Raw genomic sequence first — 23,522 nt, 5'->3', positions numbered from 1 at the left:
GGGCTTGGTTCTCCAGGTGGAGGGTTGGAGACCAAAATCCTGATCCCTGCCTCTAACTGGACTCCTGGGGTCCTTGCCCCCAGCCTAGACATCCAGGTCCCGAAAGGGGCACTGGTGGCCGTGGTGGGGCCTGTGGGCTGTGGGAAGTCCTCCCTGGTGTCTGCCCTGCTGGGAGAGATGGAGAAGCTAGAAGGCAAAGTGCACATGAAGGTGAGAGAGGCAGGGGCTCCTGGGCAGGGTGTGGGGCTCAGCCAGGCCTTGGGCAAGCCCCGAGGTAAATTTCTCCTGTGGCCAGGGCTCTGTGGCCTACGTGCCCCAGCAGGCATGGATCCAGAACTGCACTCTTCAGGAAAACGTGCTTTTCGGCCAAGCCCTGAACCCCAAGCGCTACCAGCAGGCTCTGGAGGCCTGTGCCTTGCTAGCTGACCTGGAGATGCTGCCTGGTGGGGACCAGACAGAGATTGGAGAGAAGGTACGGAGTCTTCTTCTATCCCTAAGGGGCTAGTCCACAGAGCTGCCTGCCTCAACCTAGCCCAGGTCCATATATTCATCCCTTCATTCACACACTGGTGTAACGTTATACTCAACTCTGTGCCAGGCACTGAGGAAACAGATCTATTAGCAAATCTGTTTAGTGAACAAGTAGGGGCTACTGAATATTCTAGGAGCCAGGCTGAAGGCCTGTGCAGGGTACAGAGAGGGCACAGCAGGGACCCTACATAAGGAAGAGCATCACTTTTTTTTTTCCTTTCTGAGATAAGGCCTCACTCTGTTACCCAGGATGGAGTGCTGTGGTGAGATCATGGCACGCTGCAGCTTGGAACTCCTGGGCTCCAGCGATCCTTTAGCCTCAGCCTCCCGAGTAGCTGGGACCACAGGCACATGCCACCATACCCAGCTAAATTTTAATTTTTTTTTTTTAGAGACAGCATCTTTCCATGTCGCCCAGGCTGGCCTTGAACTCCTGGGCTCAGGAGATCCTTCCACCTTGGCCTGCCAGAGTACTGGGATTACAGGCATAAGCTGCTGCCCTGGCTGAGCATCACTTTATTTTTTCTAGACAGAGCCTTGCTCTGTCACCCAGGCTGGAGTGCAGTGGTGCGATCATGGCTCACTGCAACCTCCACCTCCCGGGTTCAAGCAATTCTCATGTCTCAGCCACCCGAGTAGCTGGGATTACAGGTGTGCACCCCCACACTTGGCTAATTATTGTATTTTTAGTAGAGACGGGGTTTTGCCATGATGGCCGGTCTGGTCTTGAACTCCTGGCTTCAAGTGATTCCCCTGCCTCAGCCTCTCAAAGTACTGGAATTACAGGTATGAACACCACGCCCAGCCTTGAGCATCACTTTTGAGCTCAATTTTAACAACTGAGGATGAGTTGCTTATCATTTATCTATTCATTCATTCACCATATACTTATAAAGCACCCACTCTATTCTGGGGAATAGTATACAGTAGTGAATACTAAAATACCAGGCTAAAATCTCTACCTTCATATCACTCACATTCTTGTGGCAGGAAGAGATAATAAGAAAGATAAGTAAGTACAATATATAATATGTCAGATAAATGCTCAGTGGGAAAAATAAAGCAGGGAAGGAATACAGGAATGCCCGCAGGGTTAAATTATTGAGGTAGCTTAGGAAATCCTCACTGAGAATCAGAGAACTCAACAAAGAGACCGAGTGAGCCTCGTCAGGAGCCAGGAAGCTCTGTCTGGGGCCACGGAACCCTGTGTGGGATCTTGGAGTTCTCTGGCATGACTGGGGGTTGGGAAATGGAGGAAAAGATAAGGAGAGGCAGAACCCTGATTACCTTAGTTAAGATTTTGGCCTTTACTCTAAAAAACGTGGAACATTGCGGAAAGTTTGGGACTTTGCTTTTTAATTATTTTTAACTGTGGTAAAACACACATAACATAAAATATATCATCTTGCCAGGCATGGTGGCTCCCAGTACTCTGGGAGGCTGAGGCGGGTGTATCATTTGAGGTCAGGAGTTCAAGGCCAGCCTGGCTAACATGATAAAACCCTATCTCTACTAGAAATACAAAAAAATTAGCCAAGTGTGATGGCACGTGCCTGTAGTCCCAGCTACTCAGGAGGCTGAGGCAGGAGAATTGCATAAGCCCAGGAGGCAGAGGTTGCAGTGAACTGAGATTGATTGTATCACTGCATTCAAGCCGGGGTGACAGAGCGAGACTCTGTCTCAGGAAAAAAAAAAAAAAAAAAAGTAATCATTTTTCAGCGTGCAGTTCAACAGTGTTAAGTATATTTACATTGCTGTGCAACCAATCTCCAGAACCCTTTCATCTTGCAAAACTAAAACTGCATCTACTAGGCAACTCCTCATTCCCCACTGCCTCTAGCCCCAGTAACCACCATTCTATTTTCTCTTCCTAGGAATTTGACTATTTAGTATCTTAGTCCATTTTCTATTGCTTATAAGAGAATGCCTGAAACTAGGTAATTTATAAAGAAAAGAAATGTATTTTGTGCAGTTATGGAGACTGAGGAGTCCACGGTCCAGGGGCTGCCTCTGGAGAGGGCCTCTTGTTAGCGGGGCGTCTGCAGAGTCCCAAGGCCACACAGAGCATCCCATGGCAAGGGGACCAAGCATGCTAGCTCAGGTCTCTCTTCCTTCCTTTCTTTCTTTCTTTCTTTTTTTTTTTTTTTTTTGAGACAAGGCCTCACTCTGTTGCCCAGACTGTAGACTGGAGTGCAGAGCATGATCTTGACTCACTGCAACCTCCGCCTCCCGGGTTCAAACAATTCTCCTTCCTTAGCCCCCCGAATAGCTGGGATTACAGGTGCGTGCAACTACAGCCCGATTAATTTTTGTATTTTTAGTAGAGACGGGTTTCACCATGTTGTCCATGCTGGTCTCGCACTCCTGACTTCAAATGATCCACCCACCTCAGCCTCCCAAATTGCTGGGATTACAGGCACGAGCCACCACGCTCGGCCTCAGGTTTCTCTTCCTTTCTTATAAAGCCACCAGTCCCATTCCCCCAGTAACCCATTCACACATCAACCTATTAATCCATAATGGATCAGCCATTCATGAGGGCTCTGTTTTCATGACCTAATCACCTGGTAAACGCTTCCCCTCAATCCTGCCACACTGGGGGGGTAAGTTTCAACATGAACTTTGGAAGGAACAAATATTTCAACCATATCACCTAGGTACTTCACGTAAGTGGAATCATCCAGCATTTGTCTTTTGGTGGCGGGCTTATTTCACTTAGCATAATGTCCTCAAGGCATAGCCATGTTGTAGCATGTGTCAGAATTTCTCTCCAAGTAAGACTGAATGATATTTCATTTTATATATATATATATACACACACACACACACACACACATACACACACATTTGTGTGTCCATTCATCCATAGATGGGTTGGGCAGAACACCAAGCTGGTCAGGTTGGTGACCAATGGAGCAGAATGGCCTCACCTACCCCAGGAGGACTTACCCTTTACCTCTGTCCCTCACACATTGCAGGGACAGACTAGGCCCCATGTGAAATACAGATTCAGAAGTCTGCTGTTCTGGCCAGGCACAGTGGCTCACACCTGTAATCCCAGCACTTTACTTTGGGAGGCTGAGGTGGGCCGATTGCTTGAGCTCAGGAGCTCGAGGCTAGCCTGAGCAACATACGGAGATTCTGTCTCTATAAAAAATAAAACATTTTAGTCAGTAGCCAGGCATGGTGGTCCTGCAATCAATCCTAGCTACTCGGGAGGCTGAGGCGTAAGAATTGCTCAAACTCGAGAGGCAGAGGTTGCAGTGAGCCGTGATCACACCACTGCACTCCAGCCTGGGCGACAGAGTGAGACTCCATCTCAGAAAACAAGCAACAAACAAAAAAATCTGCCATCCCAAATAACAGTGCACAGGCCATTGTCTCCCTGTGCCTGTCTGACCCCATTTTTCCCACCCCCCGCCTCCCTCCAGGGCATTAACCTGTCTGGGGGCCAGCGGCAGCGGGTCAGTCTGGCTCGAGCTGTGTACAGTGATGCCGATATTTTCTTGCTGGATGACCCACTGTCCGCGGTGGACTCTCATGTGGCCAAGCACATCTTTGACCACGTCATCGGGCCAGAAGGTGTGCTGGCAGGCAAGGTGAGGCCTGCCGGAGGCTAAGGGGGCTAAGGTGAGATCTGAGGCCCGAAGAGAGAGCTGGTGAGATGCTGAGGGGTTTGGATGTGACCTGGAGGTGTCGGGGGGAGGTGCGAGAAGTGGGTGTGTGGGTTGGGCATCAGGAGAAATCTGTGGGGACAGCTCCCCCACCTGCGAGGTTCTCAGCAGCCTGTGGCGAGCACAGGGTGAGTCACCCATGTCCTTGTCCAAGCTCCCTGGCACATGGGCACACCTCACACTCACTCTGTGGCTCCGTGCCTGTGCTGGGGGTGTGCGCGAGGGTGGTAGGGGTGACAGCCTGCTGCCTTCTCCCCAGACGCGAGTGCTGGTGACGCACGGCATTAGCTTCCTGCCCCAGACAGACTTCATCATCGTGCTAGCTGATGGACAGGTGTCTGAGATGGGCCCCTACCCAGCCCTGCTGCAGCGCAATGGCTCCTTTGCCAACTTTCTCCACAACTACGCCCCCGATGAGGACCAGCACCTGGAGGACAGCTGGATCGGTATCTGCTGTCCTGGGCTGTCTGATTCCTGTGCCTTCCCAGCATCCCTTCTGTCTGGGGTCTCTGAGTGTGTCTAGACTGGCCTAGTGTCGTGCCAGGCAGGTTCTGGGAAACTTGGGCCACGTGTGTGACAGTCACCAGAGGGAAAGTAGACTAGACATAGTCGAGTCCCACTGCCTCCTCCACCCTAACTGTGGGAACTCAGATCCTCAGCTCCGGTCTCAAAGCCTGTTTTCTTTCTTTCTTTTTCTTTTTCTTTTCTTTTTCTTTTATTTTTTTGAGACGGAGTCTCACTCTGTCACCCAGGCTGAAGTGCAGTGGCGCAATCTCAGCTCACTGCAACCTCTGCCTCCCAGGTTCAAGTGATTCTCCTGCCTCAGGCTCCCGAGTAGCTGGGACTACAGGCATGCGCCACCACACCTGGCTAACTTTTGTATTTTTAATAGAGGCAGGGTTTCACCATGTTGGTCAGGATGGTCTTGATTTCTTGACCTCATGATCTGCCCGCCTTGGCCTCTCAAAGTGCTGGGATTACAGGTGTGAGCCACCTTGCCCGATCTCAGAGCCTGTTTTCCATCTGTTGAAAGCATAGGAGGGCCCAGGCCCAGCTTGTGTAGCAAGGCTGCTTCATGGATAAATAGTTTGGCAAGTCTGCAAGTGCTTGGCACAGCCATTTATTTATCAACCAAAATTTATTGGACAATCACTATATCCAGGCATTGTTCCAGACACTAAGATATAGCAGTGAGCTAACAAAAAAAATTACAGTCCTCATGGAGCTTGTTGAAGTCTCTGGCTCACAACATGCCCCTGGCTCCTTGTTGCCCAGACCTAGTTCCGCAGCCCCCAATTCTGGATTGGCTCACAGACCTTTCCTGGGCTTTCTTGCACATGGGTATATGTACAGCCAACGTGCCTTGAGCATTTACCAAGTGCTGTGCCTCTTGCTCACACACTAGACACATTTTCTTTTAAGCCTACAGCCTACAGTCATGCAGATTTTTTTTTTTCCTTTTTTTTTTTTTTTCCACTCTGTTGCCCAGGCTGGAGTGCAGTGGTACGATCTTGGTTCACTGCAACCTTTGCCTCCCGGGTTCACGCCATTCTCCTGCCTCAGCTTCCTAAGTAGCTGGGATTACAGGCACCCACCACCACACCCGGCTAATTTTTGTAATTTTAGTAGAGACGGGGTTTCACCATGTTGGCCAGGCTGGTCTGAATCTCCTGACCTCGTGAGCTGCCTGCCTCAGCCTCCTCAAGTGCTGGGATTAGAGGCGTGAACCACCACACCCAGCCAAGGACGTGGGTTTTAAGCTCAGCCACTCTGACTCCAGAGCCCAAGTTCCTAACCCTTGTATTTGAGTCCCTTTCTTCATAATTTGTGAAGAGAAGTTTTTCTTGTTGCCTAACCCAAGTCTTTCTTGTTGCCCTTTCAATCCCCCTCATTTTATTTTCATGCTTGTCCATTGAGCCCCTTTCATTAGAGTGGGGAATGGGAGATGCCAGGGGCTTGCAGGGAGAACTAGCTGAACTCTCTCCTTCCTCCAACCCCACTGCAGCGCTGGAAGGTGCGGAGGATAATGAGGCACTGCTGATTGAAGACACACTCAGCAACCACACGGATCTGACAGACAGTGATCCAGTCACCTATGCGGTCCAGAAGCAGTTTATGAGGTGAGCTCCTGAGAGCCCCCAGCCCTCCAGGAGGCTGTATCGGGGCTCCCCAAGCCCTGCCAGGTGGGGTACAGGTTTCTCCCTGACACTCCCAGCCTCTGTCCTGGGGGGTGCCTGAGGCCCCCTCCCTGGGCCTGACCAGCTGCCTCCACAGACAGCTGAGTGCCCTGTCATCGGATGGGGAGGGACAGGGTCAGCCTGCACCCCGGAGGCGCCTGGGTCCATCAGAGAAGGTGCGGGTGACAGAGGCGAAGGCACATGGGGTACTGACCCAGAAGGAGAAAGCAGAGATTGGCACTGTGAGTCGGTGGGGCAAGAGTGGCTGGAGGGGATGGACAGGCAGGCCCCAGCAGCCCCAGGGTTTATGGAGTCTCCTGTCCCTGACTGCCATGGCTGCTCCCTATAGGTGGAGCTGAGTGTGTTCCGGGATTATGCCAAGGCTGTGGGGCTCTGTACCACACTGGCCATTTGTCTCCTGTATGTGGGCCAAAGTGCGGCTGCCATTGGAGCCAATGTGTGGCTCAGTGCCTGGACGAATGATGCCATGGTGGACAATAGACAGAACAGCACTTCCCTGAGGCTGGGCGTCTATGCCGCCTTAGGAATTCTGCAAGGTGAGCCTGCGGGGGTGTCCAGAAGGGGCTCCAATATCCCTTCTTCTCTGGGCTGCCAGGCGCCCCAAACCATGCCCTTGCATCCAAGCCCCCCTAACCCACTCTGGTCAACCCATGTCTCTGATTCTGCCCCTTTGTGCCCGCTCAATAGTCCAGGTGAGCCAGTGCCCTCTGCCTTCTCCAACAGGGCTCCTAGTGATGCTGTCAGCCATGGCCATGGCAGCGGGTGGCATCCAGGCTGCCCGTGTGTTGCACCAGGCACTGCTGCACAACAAGATACGCTCGCCACAGTCCTTCTTTGACACCACACCCTCAGGCCGCATCCTGAACCGCTTCTCCAAGGACATCTACATCATTGATGAACTTCTGGCCCCTGTCATCCTTATGCTGCTCAATTCCTTCTTCAATGCCATCTCCACTCTTGTGGTCATCGTGGCCAGCACGCCGCTCTTTACTGTGGTCATCCTGCCCTTGGCTGTGCTCTACACTTTGGTGCAGGTGTGGGGTGGGCGTGATTCCAGTGTGGGTGTGGTGCTGGTGTGGGGCGGGGCATCCACATGGGCAGGGGCAACAGGGTTGGGACCCTTCAGGCCACCAGCATTACAGGGTTTTGTTAGGGGCAGTCATTGCTTAACATTTATGTTAGGGGAGCCATTACTTAACCTCTTTGAAACTCATTTGCCTCACTTGTAAAATAGAATGACTCATAGACCTTCCTCATGGAGTTGGTGAGAGAATAAAATGAAATAGTTATACATTGTAGCTGGCACTGGGACTTTCCTGTTGGCTTTTTTTTTTTTTTTTTTTTTTTTTTGAGATGGAGTCTCGCTCTGTCGCTCAGGCTGGAGTGCAGCTGCACAATCTTGGCTCACTGCAACCTCTGCCTCCCGGGTTCAAGCAATTCTCCTGTTTCAGCCTCCCAAGTAGCTGGGATTACAGGCACGCACCACCACGCCCAGCAAATTTTTTTTTTTTTTTTTTTTTTGAGACGGAGTCTCCCTCTGTGGCCCAGGCTGGAGTGCAGTGGCCGGATCTCAGCTCACTGCAAGCTCCGCCTCCCGGGTTCACGCTGTTCTCCTGCCTTAGCCTCCCGAGTAGCTGGGACTACAGGCGCCCGCCACCTCGTCCGGCTAGTTTTTTGTATTTTTTAGTAGACACAGGGTTTCACCATGTTAGCCAGGATGGTCTCGATCTCCTGACCTCGTGATCCACCCATTTCGGCCTCCCAAAGTGCTGGGATTACAGGCTTGAGCCACCGCGCCCAGCCCCAAATTTTTGTAGTTTTAGTAGCGATGGAGTTTTTTATGTTGGCCAGGCTAGTCTTGAACTCCTGACCTCAAGTGAATCCGCCCGCCTCAGCCTCGCGAAGTGTTGGGATTACAGGTGGGAGCCACCATGCCTGGCCTTCCTGTTGGCTGTGTTTTTTTGATGAAACATTGTCAACAGTTTGGGACACGTTATCCTTTCCTTCCTTTTACACATATCTAAACATACATGTATGCATGTGTTTAACATAGATGAGGTGATACAGCTACTGTAAAAGGCCTTTGCAGACACTGAACTCCTGTTCTGTAATGAATTAGTCAGTTGCCGGGGACAGATGCTCAACACCTGGGTACAGCGACCATGCTGTAGGCTGTGCTCTGTGCTGGGCTAGGGGAGGATCAGATAGAGATCCTGTATAGTCCTCGATATACAGGACTATAGGCCACGGAGGAGAGGATGGAAACTGGAGGCAGAGCAGTGTTGTTGTGGGGTTGAAGCAGAGACAGTCAGAGGGAAGGCGTGAATGACACATCAAGGCCGCAAGTCTTGGGTCCTTGGAAGTGGGGGAAGACAGTGATGTCTCGTGGTGGGAGTGAGGCTGGCTGGGAGGACTCATCTGAAAATGGATGAGTTCAGAGACAGGCAGGACTGAGTTGGGGATTCCATGGCCCTGACCCCAAACTCCTTCTCCCTCCATCAGCGCTTCTATGTAGCCACATCACGGCAACTGAAACGGCTGGAATCAGTCAGCCGCTCACCTATCTACTCCCACTTTTCGGAGACAGTGACTGGTGCCAGTGTCATCCGGGCCTACAACCGCAGCCGGGACTTTGAGGCCATCAGTGATACTAAGGTGGATGCCAACCAGAAAAGCTGCTACCCCTACATCATCTCCAACCGGTCAGAAGCCGCCTCCCTCACTCCCTGCTCCTCCAGGAATTCCCAGCAGGCTCTCTGGTGTTCAGCGTCCTTGTCCCTCCTTTCCTCTAAGCAGAAAACTGGCCCCTCCCTGCCCCTGCCCCATTTCCTCCTCATCTGATCCCTCACAGGTGGCTGAGCGTCGGAGTGGAGTTTGTGGGGAACTGTGTGGTGCTCTTTGCTGCACTATTTGCTGTCATTGGGAGGAGCAGCCTGAACCCGGGGCTGGTGGGCCTTTCCGTGTCCTACTCCTTGCAGGTATGAATGACCTGGACTCCATGGCAGGGCCACCAGTGGGACAGATACCACACAGGTGTTCCAGGCATCTCCCGAGTGCCCCTCCTTGCTCAGTATGGGCACCAGCCACAGGGTCTGCTCTCAGGGACTGTGTGAGGAAAAAAAAAGAAAAAAGAAAAAAAAATCACTGAGTTGACAAGTTTATAACCACACACAACAGCTGGATGTTCCTGCTTTCCTTCCCCAAGAAGCCCATGTTCTCATATTCAGAAATAATTCTTTTGAATAATCTCTGTCCTCAAACCCCACATCTCCCTCCTGCTCAGCCGTCGACCTTGCCTGACACCTCACATGCCAGCTGGAGAGACCCCCGGCAGCAGGCCATCGTGCTTCAGGCTAAGCAGGTCTTTGTGGCTGGAGGAACAAAAGGTTTTAAAAGCCCAGAAGGGGGACTGGCCGCAGTGGCTCACACCTGTAATCCCAGCACTTTGGGAGGCTGAGATGGGTGGATCACCTGAGGCCACGAGTTCCAGACCAGCCTGGCCAACATGGTGAAATACATCTTTACTTAAATACAAAAATTAGCCAGCCATGGTGGCAGGCATCTGTAATCCCAGCTACTCGGGAGGCTGAGGCAGGAGAATCGCTTGAACCTGGGAGGCAGAGGTTGCAGTGAGCCAAGATCATGCCACTGTACTCCAGCCTGGGTGACAGAGCGAGACTCCATCTCAAGAGAAAAAAAAAAAAAGTGCAGAGGAGTTTTCTTGCTTTGGGGTGTTGTAGAAATGATCTTGGAGCTTAGCCCCAAAGGACAAACAGAATTTGTCTTGTCTCTGGGCAAGTTGTAGGCTCATGTGACAGGTCAGGACAGTGGAGGGCTGGCATACCCCTCACATTCACATGCTTGCAGAGAAAGTACACAGACGAGGTGACTGAAGCCTGGGTTGCAGGTCAGGCAGGTCATCCTGATGCCAGCTTGTACTGTCAAAGAGTCACCTAAATGCAAATGGAATTTTTGCAAAGCAGATCACATTGTTAATACCTCAGGTGGCTCAAATCTTGAACGCGCTGGCAAACAAAAAGCAATCCAGAAAGGTCAGTTTTCACAAGCGTCAGTGTGCATATGAATCAACTTGTTAAAATGTACATTTTGATTCAGTAGACCTAGGATGGGGCTCAGGACTCTGCATTTTGATCAAGACTCCTTGGTACGCAAAGTGTGGTCCATGGGCCAGTTGCATCAGCGTTCTCTGGGAGCTTGTTAGAAATGCAGAATCTCAGGTCCCAAGTCCCACCTCAGACTACGGAATCCGGCGTTGCATTTTAACAAGATTCTCTGGGAAGTCTTATACATATTAAAGTTTGAGAAACAGCAGACAAGGTGGTCCTTGGTTAATTCTGCACTGTCATCCATGGGCTAGGATCCCATTGATGGGCACATGATCCAGGAGTCTGAACTCCTCCCAAAGCCATTGTGGTGGGGAGGGGAGATCACCACACCTATAACCCGGTCTCTTTGGCCAGGTGACATTTGCTCTGAATTGGATGATACGAATGATGTCAGATTTGGAGTCTAACATCGTGGCTGTGGAGAGGGTCAAGGAGTACTCCAAGACAGAGACAGAGGTGGGTACTGGGATGAGCCTGGGACGGGGGAATCTGAAGTAGCTGGGGAAGAAAGCTTGGTGGCCCTCCCTCCCTAAACCTCAGGGCCAGCTGTGTATGCGACTCTTCATTCATTTATCCATTCACTCCTTACTGAGCATCGACCACCGCTCTGTGCTAGGAGGTGCAGAGAGATCAGAGTTGAGCAAGATGGTGTATGCCCTCAGGTGATTCTGATTTGGTGGGAGGGGTAAGACCTATTGCAGGGCTTTGCAATGGATGACCAGAGCTCTGGTGTGGTGCACCCGGAGTGGGCAGATGAGGGAGATCCTTCGGCTAGGGTGACCAGGGCAGATGAGCTTAGATGAGAAGGATGGACAGGCCTTGATAGACTAGGTAAGATGGTGGGGTGGGCAGTGGGAAGGTGAGCATTCCAGCCAAACAGACCAGCCTGGGCAAAGTGGAGGTGGGGCAGCATGCCCTTTGTTGGGGAAAAGGAGTTGTCCCCTACTAGGGGTTCCAGACTTTTCTCCACCGCCCCCTCTCATGGTCACACCTCAGACCTCTTCATGCCCAGAAGCTGTAGCATCGGTGTCAAGTATCCCAACTTTGGCCCACGCTCCTATCCCTCCTTGTTCTCATGTTCCAAGTCCCCCTCTGTCACAGCAGTCTGCCTTCACTGGGATCCCCAATCCCGTGACCCCCCTTTGTGTCTCTGTCCATCAGCTTCTCTGCCTTCACCTCCCTCCCCGGCCAGCCTAGAGTCTATGCTCCACCAACACAAATGCTCTCACCTGCCTCACCCTTCTCTCTCAGTTGTACTCACCTCCAAAACCCCACCCCCGCTGAGCCCACCAATCTGCCTTCTTCAAGCCTGCACCGAGCACTTAAAACCTTGCAGAAGACCAGGTGTAGTGGCTCATGCCTGTAATTCCAGCACTTGGGGAGGCCAAGGTGGATGGATCACTTGAGGTCAGGAGTTCAAAACCAGACTGGCCAACATGGTGAAACCCCATCTCTACTAAAAATACAAAAAAATAGCCAGGCGTGGTGGTACATACCTGTATTCCCAGCTACTTGGGAGTCTGAGGCAGGAGAATCACTTGAACCCAGGCGGTGGAGGTTGCAGTGAGCCAAGATTGCGCTACTACACCCCAGCCTGGATGACAAGAGTGAGACTCTGTCTAAAAAAAAAAAAAAAAAAAGCCTTGCAGGAGAAAAATCACTGAGTTGACAAGTATATAACCACACACCACGGCTGCATGTTCCTACTTTGCTTCCCCAAGAAGCCCGTGTTCTCACGTTCAGAAAAACATCTTTTGAATAATCTCTGTCCTCAAACCCCACATCTCCTTCCTGCTCAGCCGTCGACCTTTCCTGACACCTCCATGAAAAAGTAGGTTCTAAGATGTGAACTCCCTCAACCTTCCTGGCGCTCGGTCTTTAAATCCGCCTGTGTCTCCTTCACTGTCTTCTTCTTTTCACTTTTAGCAGGAATCATCCCTTCCTGTTTCAAAGTCCAGCCCCTCCATTTCTTCCCATGGCTGCTTAAGGACCTGGCTTCCTCAGTCCCACCCTCCATCTCCCGTCATTCTTGCTCCCTCTGTTGGACGCTTCCCATCCACATGCAAAAATATTCCATCGCATCTTCCATTCCAGACACACACGCAAACCCTCCCCCCTGCACTCCACTGCCCCATTTCTCTGTTCTCCTCTGTCGTGAAGCATGGTTTAAAGTATGGTCTCCACAAGCTCCATCCACTTCCTCATCAGCCTTGATCTCATCTGCCTCCTGCAGTCCTCTTTCTGGCCCTCGCTCCACAGAGACAGCTCCTCCAGTGACCTTCCTGGTTCCAAATCCAGGGGATGCTTTTCTGTTCTCATCTAATTCAACCTCTTAGCAACGTCCCAATAAAATGACCTCTCCCTTCTTCTTGGAGTCCTTGTGGATTCTGTGGCCTGCATTGCACCTGCCAGTCCACCTGCCTGACCCCAGCCTGGCTTCCCCAGGCATCACCCTCCAGCCCTTCACCCCTCACTCTCTGGGAGCTTCCAGTTCCCCCGCTTCATGTCTAGCAGCCCCGTTACTGCAGGGATACCCGTGCTCCTGTCTCTGTATCCTATACATGTCTGCCCTCCACCCCACGGCCCGTTCTCTTCTCCAGTGCCTCCTCGCGAGACCAGTCTGCGCCTGCTGCTCTGCTTTTTCACCTCTGGCCACGAGGAGAACCTGCCTCGAAGCAGGGCTGGCTCCACGGGAACATAGCCTGAGCAGTCGCAGGGTCTCCATTCCCAGAAGAGCTGCGCGTTTAGAGTAATGCTCTGCCGTCAGCGCCTTGGCATTCTCCATCATTCTTCAACAAGAAGCCTCAGGTTTTCATTTTGCACTGGGCCTCCCAAGTTATGTAGCCAGTCCTATCTCAAAGCCACCATCATCTTATGCCCTGCTAGTCTATTCTGCTTGTAGCAGCCAAGAGATTTAAAAAAAAAAAAAAAAAATCAGATCACGTCATTCTCTGTGTACAGCCCTCTAATGGCTTTGCATCTTAATCAGAGTTAAAAAAAAAAAAAAACAACCAAAAAAAAAACATAGTGCTTACAATGGCCTGCAAGGCCCTACATGATGGGGCCACCACTGCCTCAGCCTCTTACCTCTCACCTTTGCTGCTGTGCTCCAGAACACACCTAGAGCCATTTATGCCTGCTGTTTCCTCTGCCCGGCATGCCCTCCCTCCTGATATCCACTTGGCTTCTTCCCTCACCTCCTTCAGGTCTTTACTACAGTCTTTGCCTCCTCCAGGAAGCCTTCCCTGACCACCTTGGATAAAGCAGCAACACTAAGCACTTCTTGGCCCCTAGCACTCATCACTTCTTACATTGTATAGATTTGCTTATCTGTTTGTTGATTATATGCCTCCCTCTACTAGAACGTAAGTCTCATGAGGGTGAGGACTGTTTCAATGGGGATATCATTGTATCCCCACTGCCTGGCACTGGGCTGCCACCCTGTAACAATGAATGGGTAAAGGTAATAAGAGGGGGAGTTAGGGCAGGCAGGGAGGGCACTTCAAGGAATATAAGGTGTGGCACAGTGGCTCACACCTGTATTCCCAGGACTTTGGGAATCCTCCTAGGCAAGAGGATCCCTGGAGGCTAGGAGTTCGAGACCAGTCTGGTCAACACAGCAAGACAGTCTCTTCAGCGTTTCTCTTTAAAACATTAGCCAGGTATGCTGACACAGGCCTGTAGTCCTATCTACTCAGGAGGCTGAGGCAGGAGGATGGCTTGAGCCCAGGAAGTCAAGGTTGCAGTGAGCTGTGATCGCACCGCTGCACTCCAGCCTGAGTGACAGAATAAGGACTTGTCACAGAACAAAACAAGTTAGCCAGGCATGGTGGCATGTGCCTGTTGTAGTCCTAGCTACTAGGGAGGCTGAGGGAGGAGAATCACTGGAACCCAGGAGTTCAAGGCTGCAATGAACCATGATTGAGACCCTGTCTCTCAAAAATTAGAAAAGGAACACAGGCAAGCAGGGAGACTGGGAGGGGAAGGACAGGGGAGTGTTGGAGTAGATTTGTGGAGAATAACGTTAGAGGGATAAAGGGGTCATTGAACACAAGGCTGAGCTATAGGGGTGCCAAGGACCCTCCCAGGGACCATAGTCGGGGAGGATTGAGGGGTCTTGGGGGAGAGAGACTGAAAGGTGAGAGAGGGCTGCACTGGGCAGGAGCTAATGCAACCCCATCTGCCCCTCCTGCCAGGCACCCTGGGTGGTGGAAGGCAGCCGCCCTCCCAAAGGTTGGCCCCCACGTGGGGAGGTGGAGTTCCGGAATTATTCTGTGCGCTACCGGCCGGGCCTAGATCTGGTGCTGAGAGACCTGAGTCTGCAAGTGCACGGTGGCGAGAAGGTACGTGTGCGATGGGCGGACCTGCATGTGTGTTCATGCCTGTGGACATGGCCACAGCCCTTGTGGGGAGCTTGGGTCTTTTGAGAGAGCAAGTGCTCCAGTCAGATGTTTGTTCGACCTCCAGGGGAGTCCTGGAGATGCGCCTGTGACCTCTCAGCTTCCCCCTGAGAGCCCTTTTCCTTCCCGTCCAGGTGGGGATTGTGGGCCGCACTGGGGCTGGCAAGTCCTCCATGACCCTCTGCCTGTTCCGCATCCTGGAGGCGGCAAAGGGTGAAATCCTCATCGACGGCCTCAATGTGGCAGACATCGGCCTCCATGACCTGCGCTCTCAGCTGACCATCATCCCGCAGGTACGAGCCTGGCATGGACTGGCCACACTCACCAACGGCCCTGGAGGCAGGCCCCACCCTGTTCTGTAGCTTGAGGATGGAGACTGGGACCCCAGTATCAGAGGCTTCAGCAGGTGGGGAGGGACAGACAGCACAGAGCAGAGCCACCAATGAGCCACCCCCAGATCTGGAAAGCTCAGACTTGCTCTGCCTAGTCAGGCCCTGTCCTTTGACCTCCTGGGCCAGCACATGGGGAAGGACCCCTCCAAGAACCCCATCCCCTGAGACTCTGTCCCGGTCTCTTTACCAGCTCTAATTACATTTCACTTCTTCTGTCTTCTCTGGGATGTTTTTTTTATGCCGAGTGGACACTCTGGAGTCAGATTAGTGGATCTGGTTCCCGCCTCAGCAGAGGTCTTCGTGATTGGCAAAGCTGAGGTTTATCACTCCCCCACAGGCAATTTTCTATCTCTTTGGCCATTGTCTCCTCTGGGGAGCTGGGGACAGAGTAGGAGTGCTGCCACCTTAATCCCTCTCTTCCTCCCTGGACCTGGGGCCCATGGCTCCTTATAGTGCCTAAGCTGCCTGCCTCTGAGGCCACGTTGTATCCCCAGGACCCCATCCTGTTCTCGGGGACCCTGCGCATGAACCTGGACCCCTTTGGCAGATACTCAGAGGAAGACATTTGGCAGGCCTTGGAGCTGTCCCACCTGCACACGTTTGTGAGCTCCCAGCCGGCAGGCCTGGACTTCCAGTGCTCTGAGGGCGGGGAGAATCTCAGGTAAACGCTGGGAGTGGAGAGGTCAGGAACTGCAGCCCTCCCCGGGGAACCCTGGCAGATGCTGGGAAACCTGACACCAATGACACAGAGATGAGGCCAGCCAGGATGTGCACAGGGCTGTCCTTTTGTATTGAGCATATTCTGTGTGCCCGGCACGGTGTATTGTCCCGCCGACTCCTCACACAAGCCCCAGCGGTGGTCCATGATCCCACTTCACTGATCAGGAAACTGAGGCTCAGAGATGGTAAACCTAAGTTGCACAGCTGGGAGAAGGCAGGTCTGGGATTTGAACCAGCTCTGGGAGAACCAGTTCAGTGAGGCTGTCGAGGCTGTGCTTGGGCTGGGGAGCATGGTTCTGGATGGAACCCATGGAGCAGGTGAGAAGAAGCCCTTTTCCCTCCAGAGCTTTCTTACAGCCCCAGATTTTATGTCCTCAGCCACTGGGCTGTGTATCGGAGGGGCCAGTAGTCACCTCTTACTGAGTCTAAAGGTTGGAGATACCTATACCTGTGCTAGCTGTGTGATTTGGGGCAAGTTGCTTAACCTCTCTGTGCCTGCTTTTCTTTCACTCTAAAAGGCAGATAATAACAGTCCATACCTCTGCATTATGCTGCCCAATAAAAACAATGCAAGCCATGCATACGTAACTAATGTTTTTTTCTCATAGCCACACTTTTTAAAAAGGAAAAACAAGTGAAATAAACTATAATACTATATTTTATTTAGCCCAGTATGTCTAAAATATTATTATTTCAACACATTATTGATATAAAAGTATTGGAAATATTTTGCGTTTTTTTCATACAAGTTTGAAATCCAGTGTGTATTTCACATTTACAGAATGTCTCAATTTGGACTAGTCACATTTCAAGTGCTAATAGCCACATGGGGCCAGTGGCTACCATCTGGACAGAGTAGTGTTAGGGTCAGTGTGATGACAGGAAAAGCGCTTCGCTTGGATGCGCTCCTGTGAAATGTCAGCTCTTCCCCTCCTCCCTTCCCTCCCTCTTCTCCTCCTCCTCCTCCCTATTTTCATTTTTATATTCAGTCCATACTCATGCAGCCTCCCCAGACCTCAAAAACTAAAACAAGGCCGGGCACAGTGGCTCACGCCTGTAATCCCAGCACTTTGGGAGGCCAAGGCAGGCGGATCACTTGAGGGCAGGAGTTCAAGACCAGCCTGGCCAACATGGTGAAACCCTGTCTCTACTAAACACACAGAAATTAGCTAGGTGTGGTGGTGGGCACCAGCTATTTGAGACGCCGAGGCAGGAGAATCGCTTGAACCTTGGAGGCAAAGGTTGCAGTGAGCCAAGATCTTGCCACTGCACTCTAGTCTAGGCGACCGAGCAAGACTTGGTCTCAAGAAAAAAATAAACAAAACTTTACATTTGCCCAGCACTGAACAATATTGAAAGCACTCTGGCCTCCATTTTCTCCTTTAATCTTTACCGTGGTCCTGTGGGCCAGAAACGAGGCTCCACAGTTTGAAATGATTTCCCCGCAGCAGCTCAGCTGGTAAGAGGCAGAGCGGGGACTCTGGCTCTGTCCCAAACCTTTCCTTGCTGTATCAGTCACCTCCCTCACCTGGACAACTGGTGGGACTCCCTTGCCACCCAGGCAGCCCTTAAGACTAAATGGGCATCGTAACTGGCTCTCACTTCATAACCACGTGGGGGTGGCTGGTGGACAAACATGGTCTCTCCAGACCCTGTGCCCCATGACTATCTCTTGCTTGATCCATTCTTCTCACCTGCTTGCTCTTAACACTTCCCCCAGAGCATGCCCCACCCTGACACAAGCCAGGATCAGAGACAGAAAGCAGCTCCCCTCCTCCCTCACTGAGCTTGTAGCCACTTTAAGTATAACCTGTGTCCTGTGCCAGTTCCACCATAAATCAGCCCTGAGTTCTATCCGGCGGCTCATTCTGCTGCCAAAACCTTCATTAGTTGCGGGAATGGGCCAGGGAAAGAGGCTGGACTTTACTCCGGCTGTGGTGACTCACGCCTTTGGGAAGGGCTGAGGTATTTGTCCTTGGATGTGCGGATGCTGCGGCCTCTGTGGTTGGGAACACAGCCTCATTTTGTCTGCTGGCTCTGGCTTCCACGGCAGGAGGCTGAAGGCGTGTGTCCTGCCCCTCCTTTACCTCCTCAGTGACCAGACACAAAGAGTCCCCGGGTCTTCCGCTGCCCTGCCCTTTTCTTGTCCCTGAAGCAGAGCCGTGGTCTGTATCCCCTATGGGGTGGGAGGTGACTGCCTGAATTGTGTGATATTAGGCTCAGCAAGATGGCATCATGTGGCCTATTTGCAAATATCCGAGAAGAGCCATGCAAGCATGTTCTTACTAAGGTGTAAATGACTGATAGAGTGAAGCAGAGAAACATCACGACACTAGTTGAAAAGCAAGGATGGGGAAGAAAGCACCGAGAGAGGAGGCCAAGGGTGCCAAGAGCAGACCAGGGATTTCACAATGCCTTTTAGCACTGGCTCGTTCCCCAAGCCCCTCATTATCCCAATGGTATCCAGACCTCTGCTCCGTTCCAGAGGGCTGGGCTGTGGCAGAAATGGGAAAAGTCAGACAGAAAACCAGTCCTGGGCTGCTGAGGAGTGAAACAGGTCTGGGAATGAGGCCTGGAGGCAGGTGGGAGGCCCCTAGCTGGAAATGCCTACCTTCTCCACTCCCAGCGTGGGCCAGAGGCAGCTCGTGTGCCTGGCCCGAGCCCTGCTCCGCAAGAGCCGCATCCTGGTTTTAGACGAGGCCACAGCTGCCATCGACCTCGAGACTGACAACCTCATCCAGGCTACCATCCGCACCCAGTTTGATACCTGCACTGTCTTGACCATCGCACACCGGCTTAACACTATCATGGACTACACCAGGTGGGACATGGAAACCCGAGCAATGGGGAACTGGTGGGGCCACCTGGGGCATCAGGAGTGGGCAGGGCAGATTAGGATTATCGAACAAGGGAATGTTCCTGGGATTGCTAGGGCATGGTGGGCAGAGCAGAGTTTCCCGAGATCTAGATAAGGGGCAGACCAGAGTGGGGTGGCCTGGGCTCAGGGGTGGGGTATACAATGACATTTTCATTTATTTTTCTTCTTTTTTTTTTTTTTTTTTTTTTTTGAGACAGTTTTGCTCTATTGCCTAGGCTGGAGTGCAGTGGCTCACTGCAACCTCAGGCATGCACTACCACAGCCGGCTAATTTTTGTATTTTTAGTAGAGATGGTTTCACCATGTTGGCCAGGCTGGTCTCGAACTGCTGACCGCAAGTGATCTACTTGCCAAAGTGCTGGGATTACAGGTGTGAGTCACCACGCCCAGCACCAACAATAACATTTTCTAACACATGGGGAAGGGCACACTGGGCTCCACAGGCACTGCATTTGTGCGCAGGCCACTTGCATCCTGCCTCCTCCGTGAGGCGATGTAAAGGGAACTGGAGGCTTCATGCTGAGTCTCATCACTTCCTGAGAAACCTGCTGGCAGAGTGCCTGCATGTCCCTCACCTCATTGGTGTCTCACAGCCACTCTGGTTGTAGATAAGCAGCAGCTCAGGTAGCAGCTGGACCCTGACAGCACCATGAGGAGCTGAGCCTTGTGGGGAGAGCACTGTGTCTGAGCCAGAGGGTTCAGAGTCTCAGGCTGCTGTGTGACCCTGGGCAATTTGCAAAACTTTCTGAGCCTGTTTCAAATGAAAATGATGCTTTGTGGGATTGTCGTAGTCAATGAAGTCTGGGCACAGTGGCTCACATCTGTAAACCCAGCACTTTGGGAGGCCGAGGCAGGCGGATCATTTGCGGTCATAAGTTCAAGACCAGCCAGGTCAACATGGTGAAACCCCATCTCTACTAAAACTACAAACATTAGCCTCACATCGTGGCAGGGACCTGTAGTCCCAGCTGCTCAGGAGGGTGAGGCAGGAGAATCACTTGAACCCAGGAGGCAGAGGTTACGCCACTGCACTCTAGCCTGGGTGCAGAGCCAGACTCTGTCTCAAAAAAGCCAAAAGTCAATGAAAGGTATTTAAACTGCAGGTGATCCTGAGAAATGACAGTGTCCTCCCCAGCCCCTTGCTCTAATTCTTGCACTAGGCCCTCCAAGGATGAGGGAAGGGGCCATGCCCTCAGAAGCTTGTGGCTTCCTTGGAGAGGCAGACCACTCCCTCACTGTGCCAGATGTCAAGGTGTGGTGCTGGAGGTTGAGGAGAGAGGGCTGGGTGACTCAGAAGCCTCACGGGAGTGAACTGGCCCTGGCCTGGCAGGCTGCGCTCCCTAGAAACTAGAAGGGAAGAGGAGGCAGGAGGCTCAGAGAAGTTTCTTTTGAAGGAGTATAGTGGGAATAACCCAACAGGCCTTCATTTACTCAAGAAACACTTGCAGGATGGTGGGGTGGGGAGGGTGCCATGGACAGGGCAATGGGTCAGATCTTGTCTCTCTTGGAAGTGCCCCCATGTAGCCAGCAGTGTCTTGGGAGCCAAGCTGAGAATGCCTGATGCTACCCTCTGTCTGTTCCATCCCTCTCCTACCCTTACCCGCTACTCCCATTTAGGACCCCACTGGAAGAAGGGAGGGTGGGCAGCAAGTGCTGAGCCCTGGGTTTGGAGGAGGGACAGGGCTGGCCTCAGAGGACCTGTTCTCAGGCCTAACCAAAACTGTTTCATTCACCAGCAGCCCTAGGGTGGGGAGCTTGGATCGACCTTGGAGGTTGGGAGTTCATTCATTCTAGTGGAACAAGCAGAAATTAATCAAATAATGACGTGTAAATAGGACCCACAGGAAGGAAGCAAAGGCCTGTGTGTGCAGGCCAGAAAAAGGCTATCCACACAGGGTGGCCAGTGCACTTTCTCCTCTAAGGAAGGGATGCACCAGCCAAGCCTGAAAGAATGAGTTGGAGGATGGAGGTGAGGCAACAAGGTAGGGAGCGAGCTGAAAATTGCAGGCAAAGGATACAACACATGCCCCAAGGCAGGAGGGTACCGGAGGCTGGAGTGCATGGGAGGGAGGCAGTAGAACCAAGATGGGGGTGGAGAACAGGCTGCACTGTGCTGCACTTTGAGGACCATGGAAGAGCATTCAGTCCTTACCCAAGAGCAATCAAAAGCCACTGAAGACCTTGATTTTGGATTGGGGTTGGGATTGGGGGGCAGTGGCCAGGCAGTGATGTCACAGACACAGTCCTTCTCAGGACACATGTGGGAGAGCCCAGTAGGCTGAGAATCAGAATGCAGTCAGCCCCCTCCCATGGAGGAGCACTTCTCCAGGCTGGGGAGAGCCCTTTCCCCTCCTGCTGTACCCTGGTGGAGCCAGCCCACTGGCCTTGTACCAGGTGCACCCGGTGAGTGGTTGGTGGGAGATTCTAACCCCGGGCCCAGGCCTGGCTATTTGTGTGTGAGCTGGAGACCCACCGAGCAGCAGCAGCAGCACCAGCAACAGCAGCAGCCGCAGCAGCCGCCGCCGCCGCCAGATTTGCAGCCCAAGGCCCAGATTCCAGTGTCAGCCTTGCTGCAGCTGGTTTCCTGCTGTGTGCTTTTCTGAGCCGACACAAAGCAGATGGATGTGCACAGAGCCCAGCGCACAGGCCCGTGGCTCCCTGCGCACAGCCTGCTGAAGTCCTGTGACCCCGGCAAGGGGAAGGGCTCATTAGGGAAGGTTTTCAGAGCCCCAACTAGCAGAGATGAATAGGACCTGGTGTTTGATCCCAGAAACCGCTTCACTTGCCAGAACTAACAGAATGGCTAAAATAACCGGCCTTGCAAGCGTGCACATGTGGTGCGGCGGCTGTGCTGGGTGGGTTGGCATGTCACTGTGGGCCTGAGCAAGTACCCAGAAGAGCAGGATTAGACGATGTGACCAGGTCAGGGCTGATGGAAACCTGACCACTTCTCTCTTTTTTGACTAGGGTCCTGGTCCTTGACAAAGGAGTAGTAGCTGAATTTGATTCTCCAGCCAACCTCATTGCAGCTAGAGGCATCTTCTACGGGATGGCCAGAGATGCTGGACTTGCCTAAAATATATTCCTGGGATTTCCTCCTGGCCTTTCCTGGTTTTCATCAGGAAGGAAATGACACCAAATATGTCCACAGAATGGACTTGATGGCAAACATTGGGGGCACCTTAAGATTTTGCATCTGTAAAGCCTCACAGAGTAACTGTGCTGAATGCTTTAGATGACGAAACGAGCCCTAAGAGGTAAATGACATGCCTAAGGTCACAGCTAGTTTGAGACAGTTAGACCAGTCCCCAGTCTCCTGATTCCTAAACGAGTATTATTTGCACACTACACTGTTTTCCTTTTTTTTTTTTTTTTTTTTTTGAGACAGAGTCTCACGCTGTTGCCCAGGCTGGAGTGCAGTGGCGCGATCTCGGCTCACTGCAAGCTCCGCCTCCCGGGTTCCCGCCATTCTCCTGCCTCAGCCTCCTGAGTAGCTGGGACTACAGGCGCCCGCCACCGCGCCCGGCTAATTTTTTGTATTTTTAGTAGAGACGGGGTTTCACTGTGGTCTCGATCTCCTGACCTTGTGATCCGCCCGCCTCGGCCTCCCAAAGTGCTGGGATTACAGGCTTGAGCCACCGCGCCCGGCCTACACTGTTTTCAAATAACGATTTCATGAAATGACCTCTGTTCTCCCTCTGATTTTTCATATTTTCTAAAGTTTAGTTTCTGTTTTTTAATAAAAAGCTTTTTCCTCCTGGAATAGAAGACTGCGGCTGGGCCAGGCCACCCCTAGGAATTCCGTCCTGTCCTCTGGGGTGCTGCCTGAATCCATTAAAAATGGAGTACTGATGAATAAAACGACATGGTCAACAATATATACACACTAGTCTTTTTGTGCTTGTTCACAAGGTTTGGGGATTAGGATCTTTGCAGGAGGCCAAGAGGAAGATTTTCTACACATGTACACGGTTGTAGTTACCTGAACTTCAGACCCAAGAGCTCTTGGCTGCAAATATTGCCTTCACGGCCAAAATTCCCTGGGTAATTGCCAGTAGTTCCTGCTCTGCTGTGCAGATATTGTAAAAGGTGAGAAAGGCCCTGAAATCTGACCTGGGGCCTCTTGGGAAAGCTGCTCTGAACACCTCCACGTTCATGTCATCCCTCAGCCCTCTACGCCTGTTTCTCTAGGGACTAAGAAGTACATGATGCTTTACTTCCTTGCTTATTTTGAAGTCTGTTCCAGACAGTTCCTATAACCAGTGAGGCCTCCAAGTCATTCATTTTCTCAGTCCAGCCAAAGCTGAATGTGTGAGCACAAAGAAGCTGAGAGGCCACCTCCTGCCCAGAGAGAAGCCACCCACAGTCCCAGGTTGGCAGACAAGATGTGAGGGGTGAATTAAATTTGTTTTCTTGAGCAAGCCAACAAAGAGTTCCTTTTCTGCAGGTCAGAGTCCGCCTGGCACAGGCCTTTATTTGGAATGGATCTCTTCTCCTTGTTCCTAAGTGTTCTGGTCTCCTGTCTCGCTCTCATTTCCCCTAACTTTGTCTTGGTAGGATGTGAGTGGGTGTGGGTGATGGTGGTTTTCTCCCCAACCCTAAA

General features: G+C 52.0%; 1 protein-coding gene across 6 annotated transcripts in view; it reads left to right on the top strand.

Annotated features, from left to right (window-relative positions):
* Window positions 1-22,797, top strand: part of ABCC3 (ATP binding cassette subfamily C member 3) — a 56,832-nt gene extending 34,035 nt beyond the window's left edge. For 3 of the 6 annotated variants that reach the window (XM_065531342.2, XM_074019327.1, XM_074019328.1), the window contains 16 exons: window positions 84-210; window positions 296-472; window positions 3,963-4,130; window positions 4,465-4,651; window positions 6,211-6,325; window positions 6,480-6,624; window positions 6,732-6,939; window positions 7,127-7,437; window positions 8,906-9,105; window positions 9,255-9,381; window positions 10,885-10,986; window positions 14,727-14,873; window positions 15,065-15,223; window positions 15,817-15,983; window positions 18,669-18,863; window positions 21,887-22,797. In XM_065531342.2, coding sequence (XP_065387414.1) covers window positions 84-210; window positions 296-472; window positions 3,963-4,130; window positions 4,465-4,651; window positions 6,211-6,325; window positions 6,480-6,624; window positions 6,732-6,939; window positions 7,127-7,437; window positions 8,906-9,105; window positions 9,255-9,381; window positions 10,885-10,986; window positions 14,727-14,873; window positions 15,065-15,223; window positions 15,817-15,983; window positions 18,669-18,863; window positions 21,887-21,995 — 2,644 coding nt within the window. In that variant the 3' untranslated portion in view covers window positions 21,996-22,797. Of the gene's footprint in view, window positions 1-83; window positions 211-295; window positions 473-3,962; window positions 4,131-4,464; window positions 4,652-6,210; window positions 6,326-6,479; window positions 6,625-6,731; window positions 6,940-7,126; window positions 7,438-8,905; window positions 9,106-9,254; window positions 9,382-10,884; window positions 10,987-13,130; window positions 13,339-14,726; window positions 14,874-15,064; window positions 15,224-15,816; window positions 15,984-18,668; window positions 18,864-21,886 lie in introns of those variants that run through there. The other 3 variants (XR_012425660.1, XM_045374993.3, XR_012425661.1) reach the window with 3 other exon arrangements.
* The last annotated feature ends 725 nt before the right edge of the window (window positions 22,798-23,522 follow it).

Source organism: Macaca fascicularis, chromosome 16 (assembly GCF_037993035.2).
Source record: "Macaca fascicularis isolate 582-1 chromosome 16, T2T-MFA8v1.1".
In the NCBI taxonomy this organism is placed as follows: domain Eukaryota; kingdom Metazoa; phylum Chordata; class Mammalia; order Primates; family Cercopithecidae; genus Macaca; species Macaca fascicularis.
This window is presented reverse-complemented; position numbering and strand designations above follow the sequence as displayed.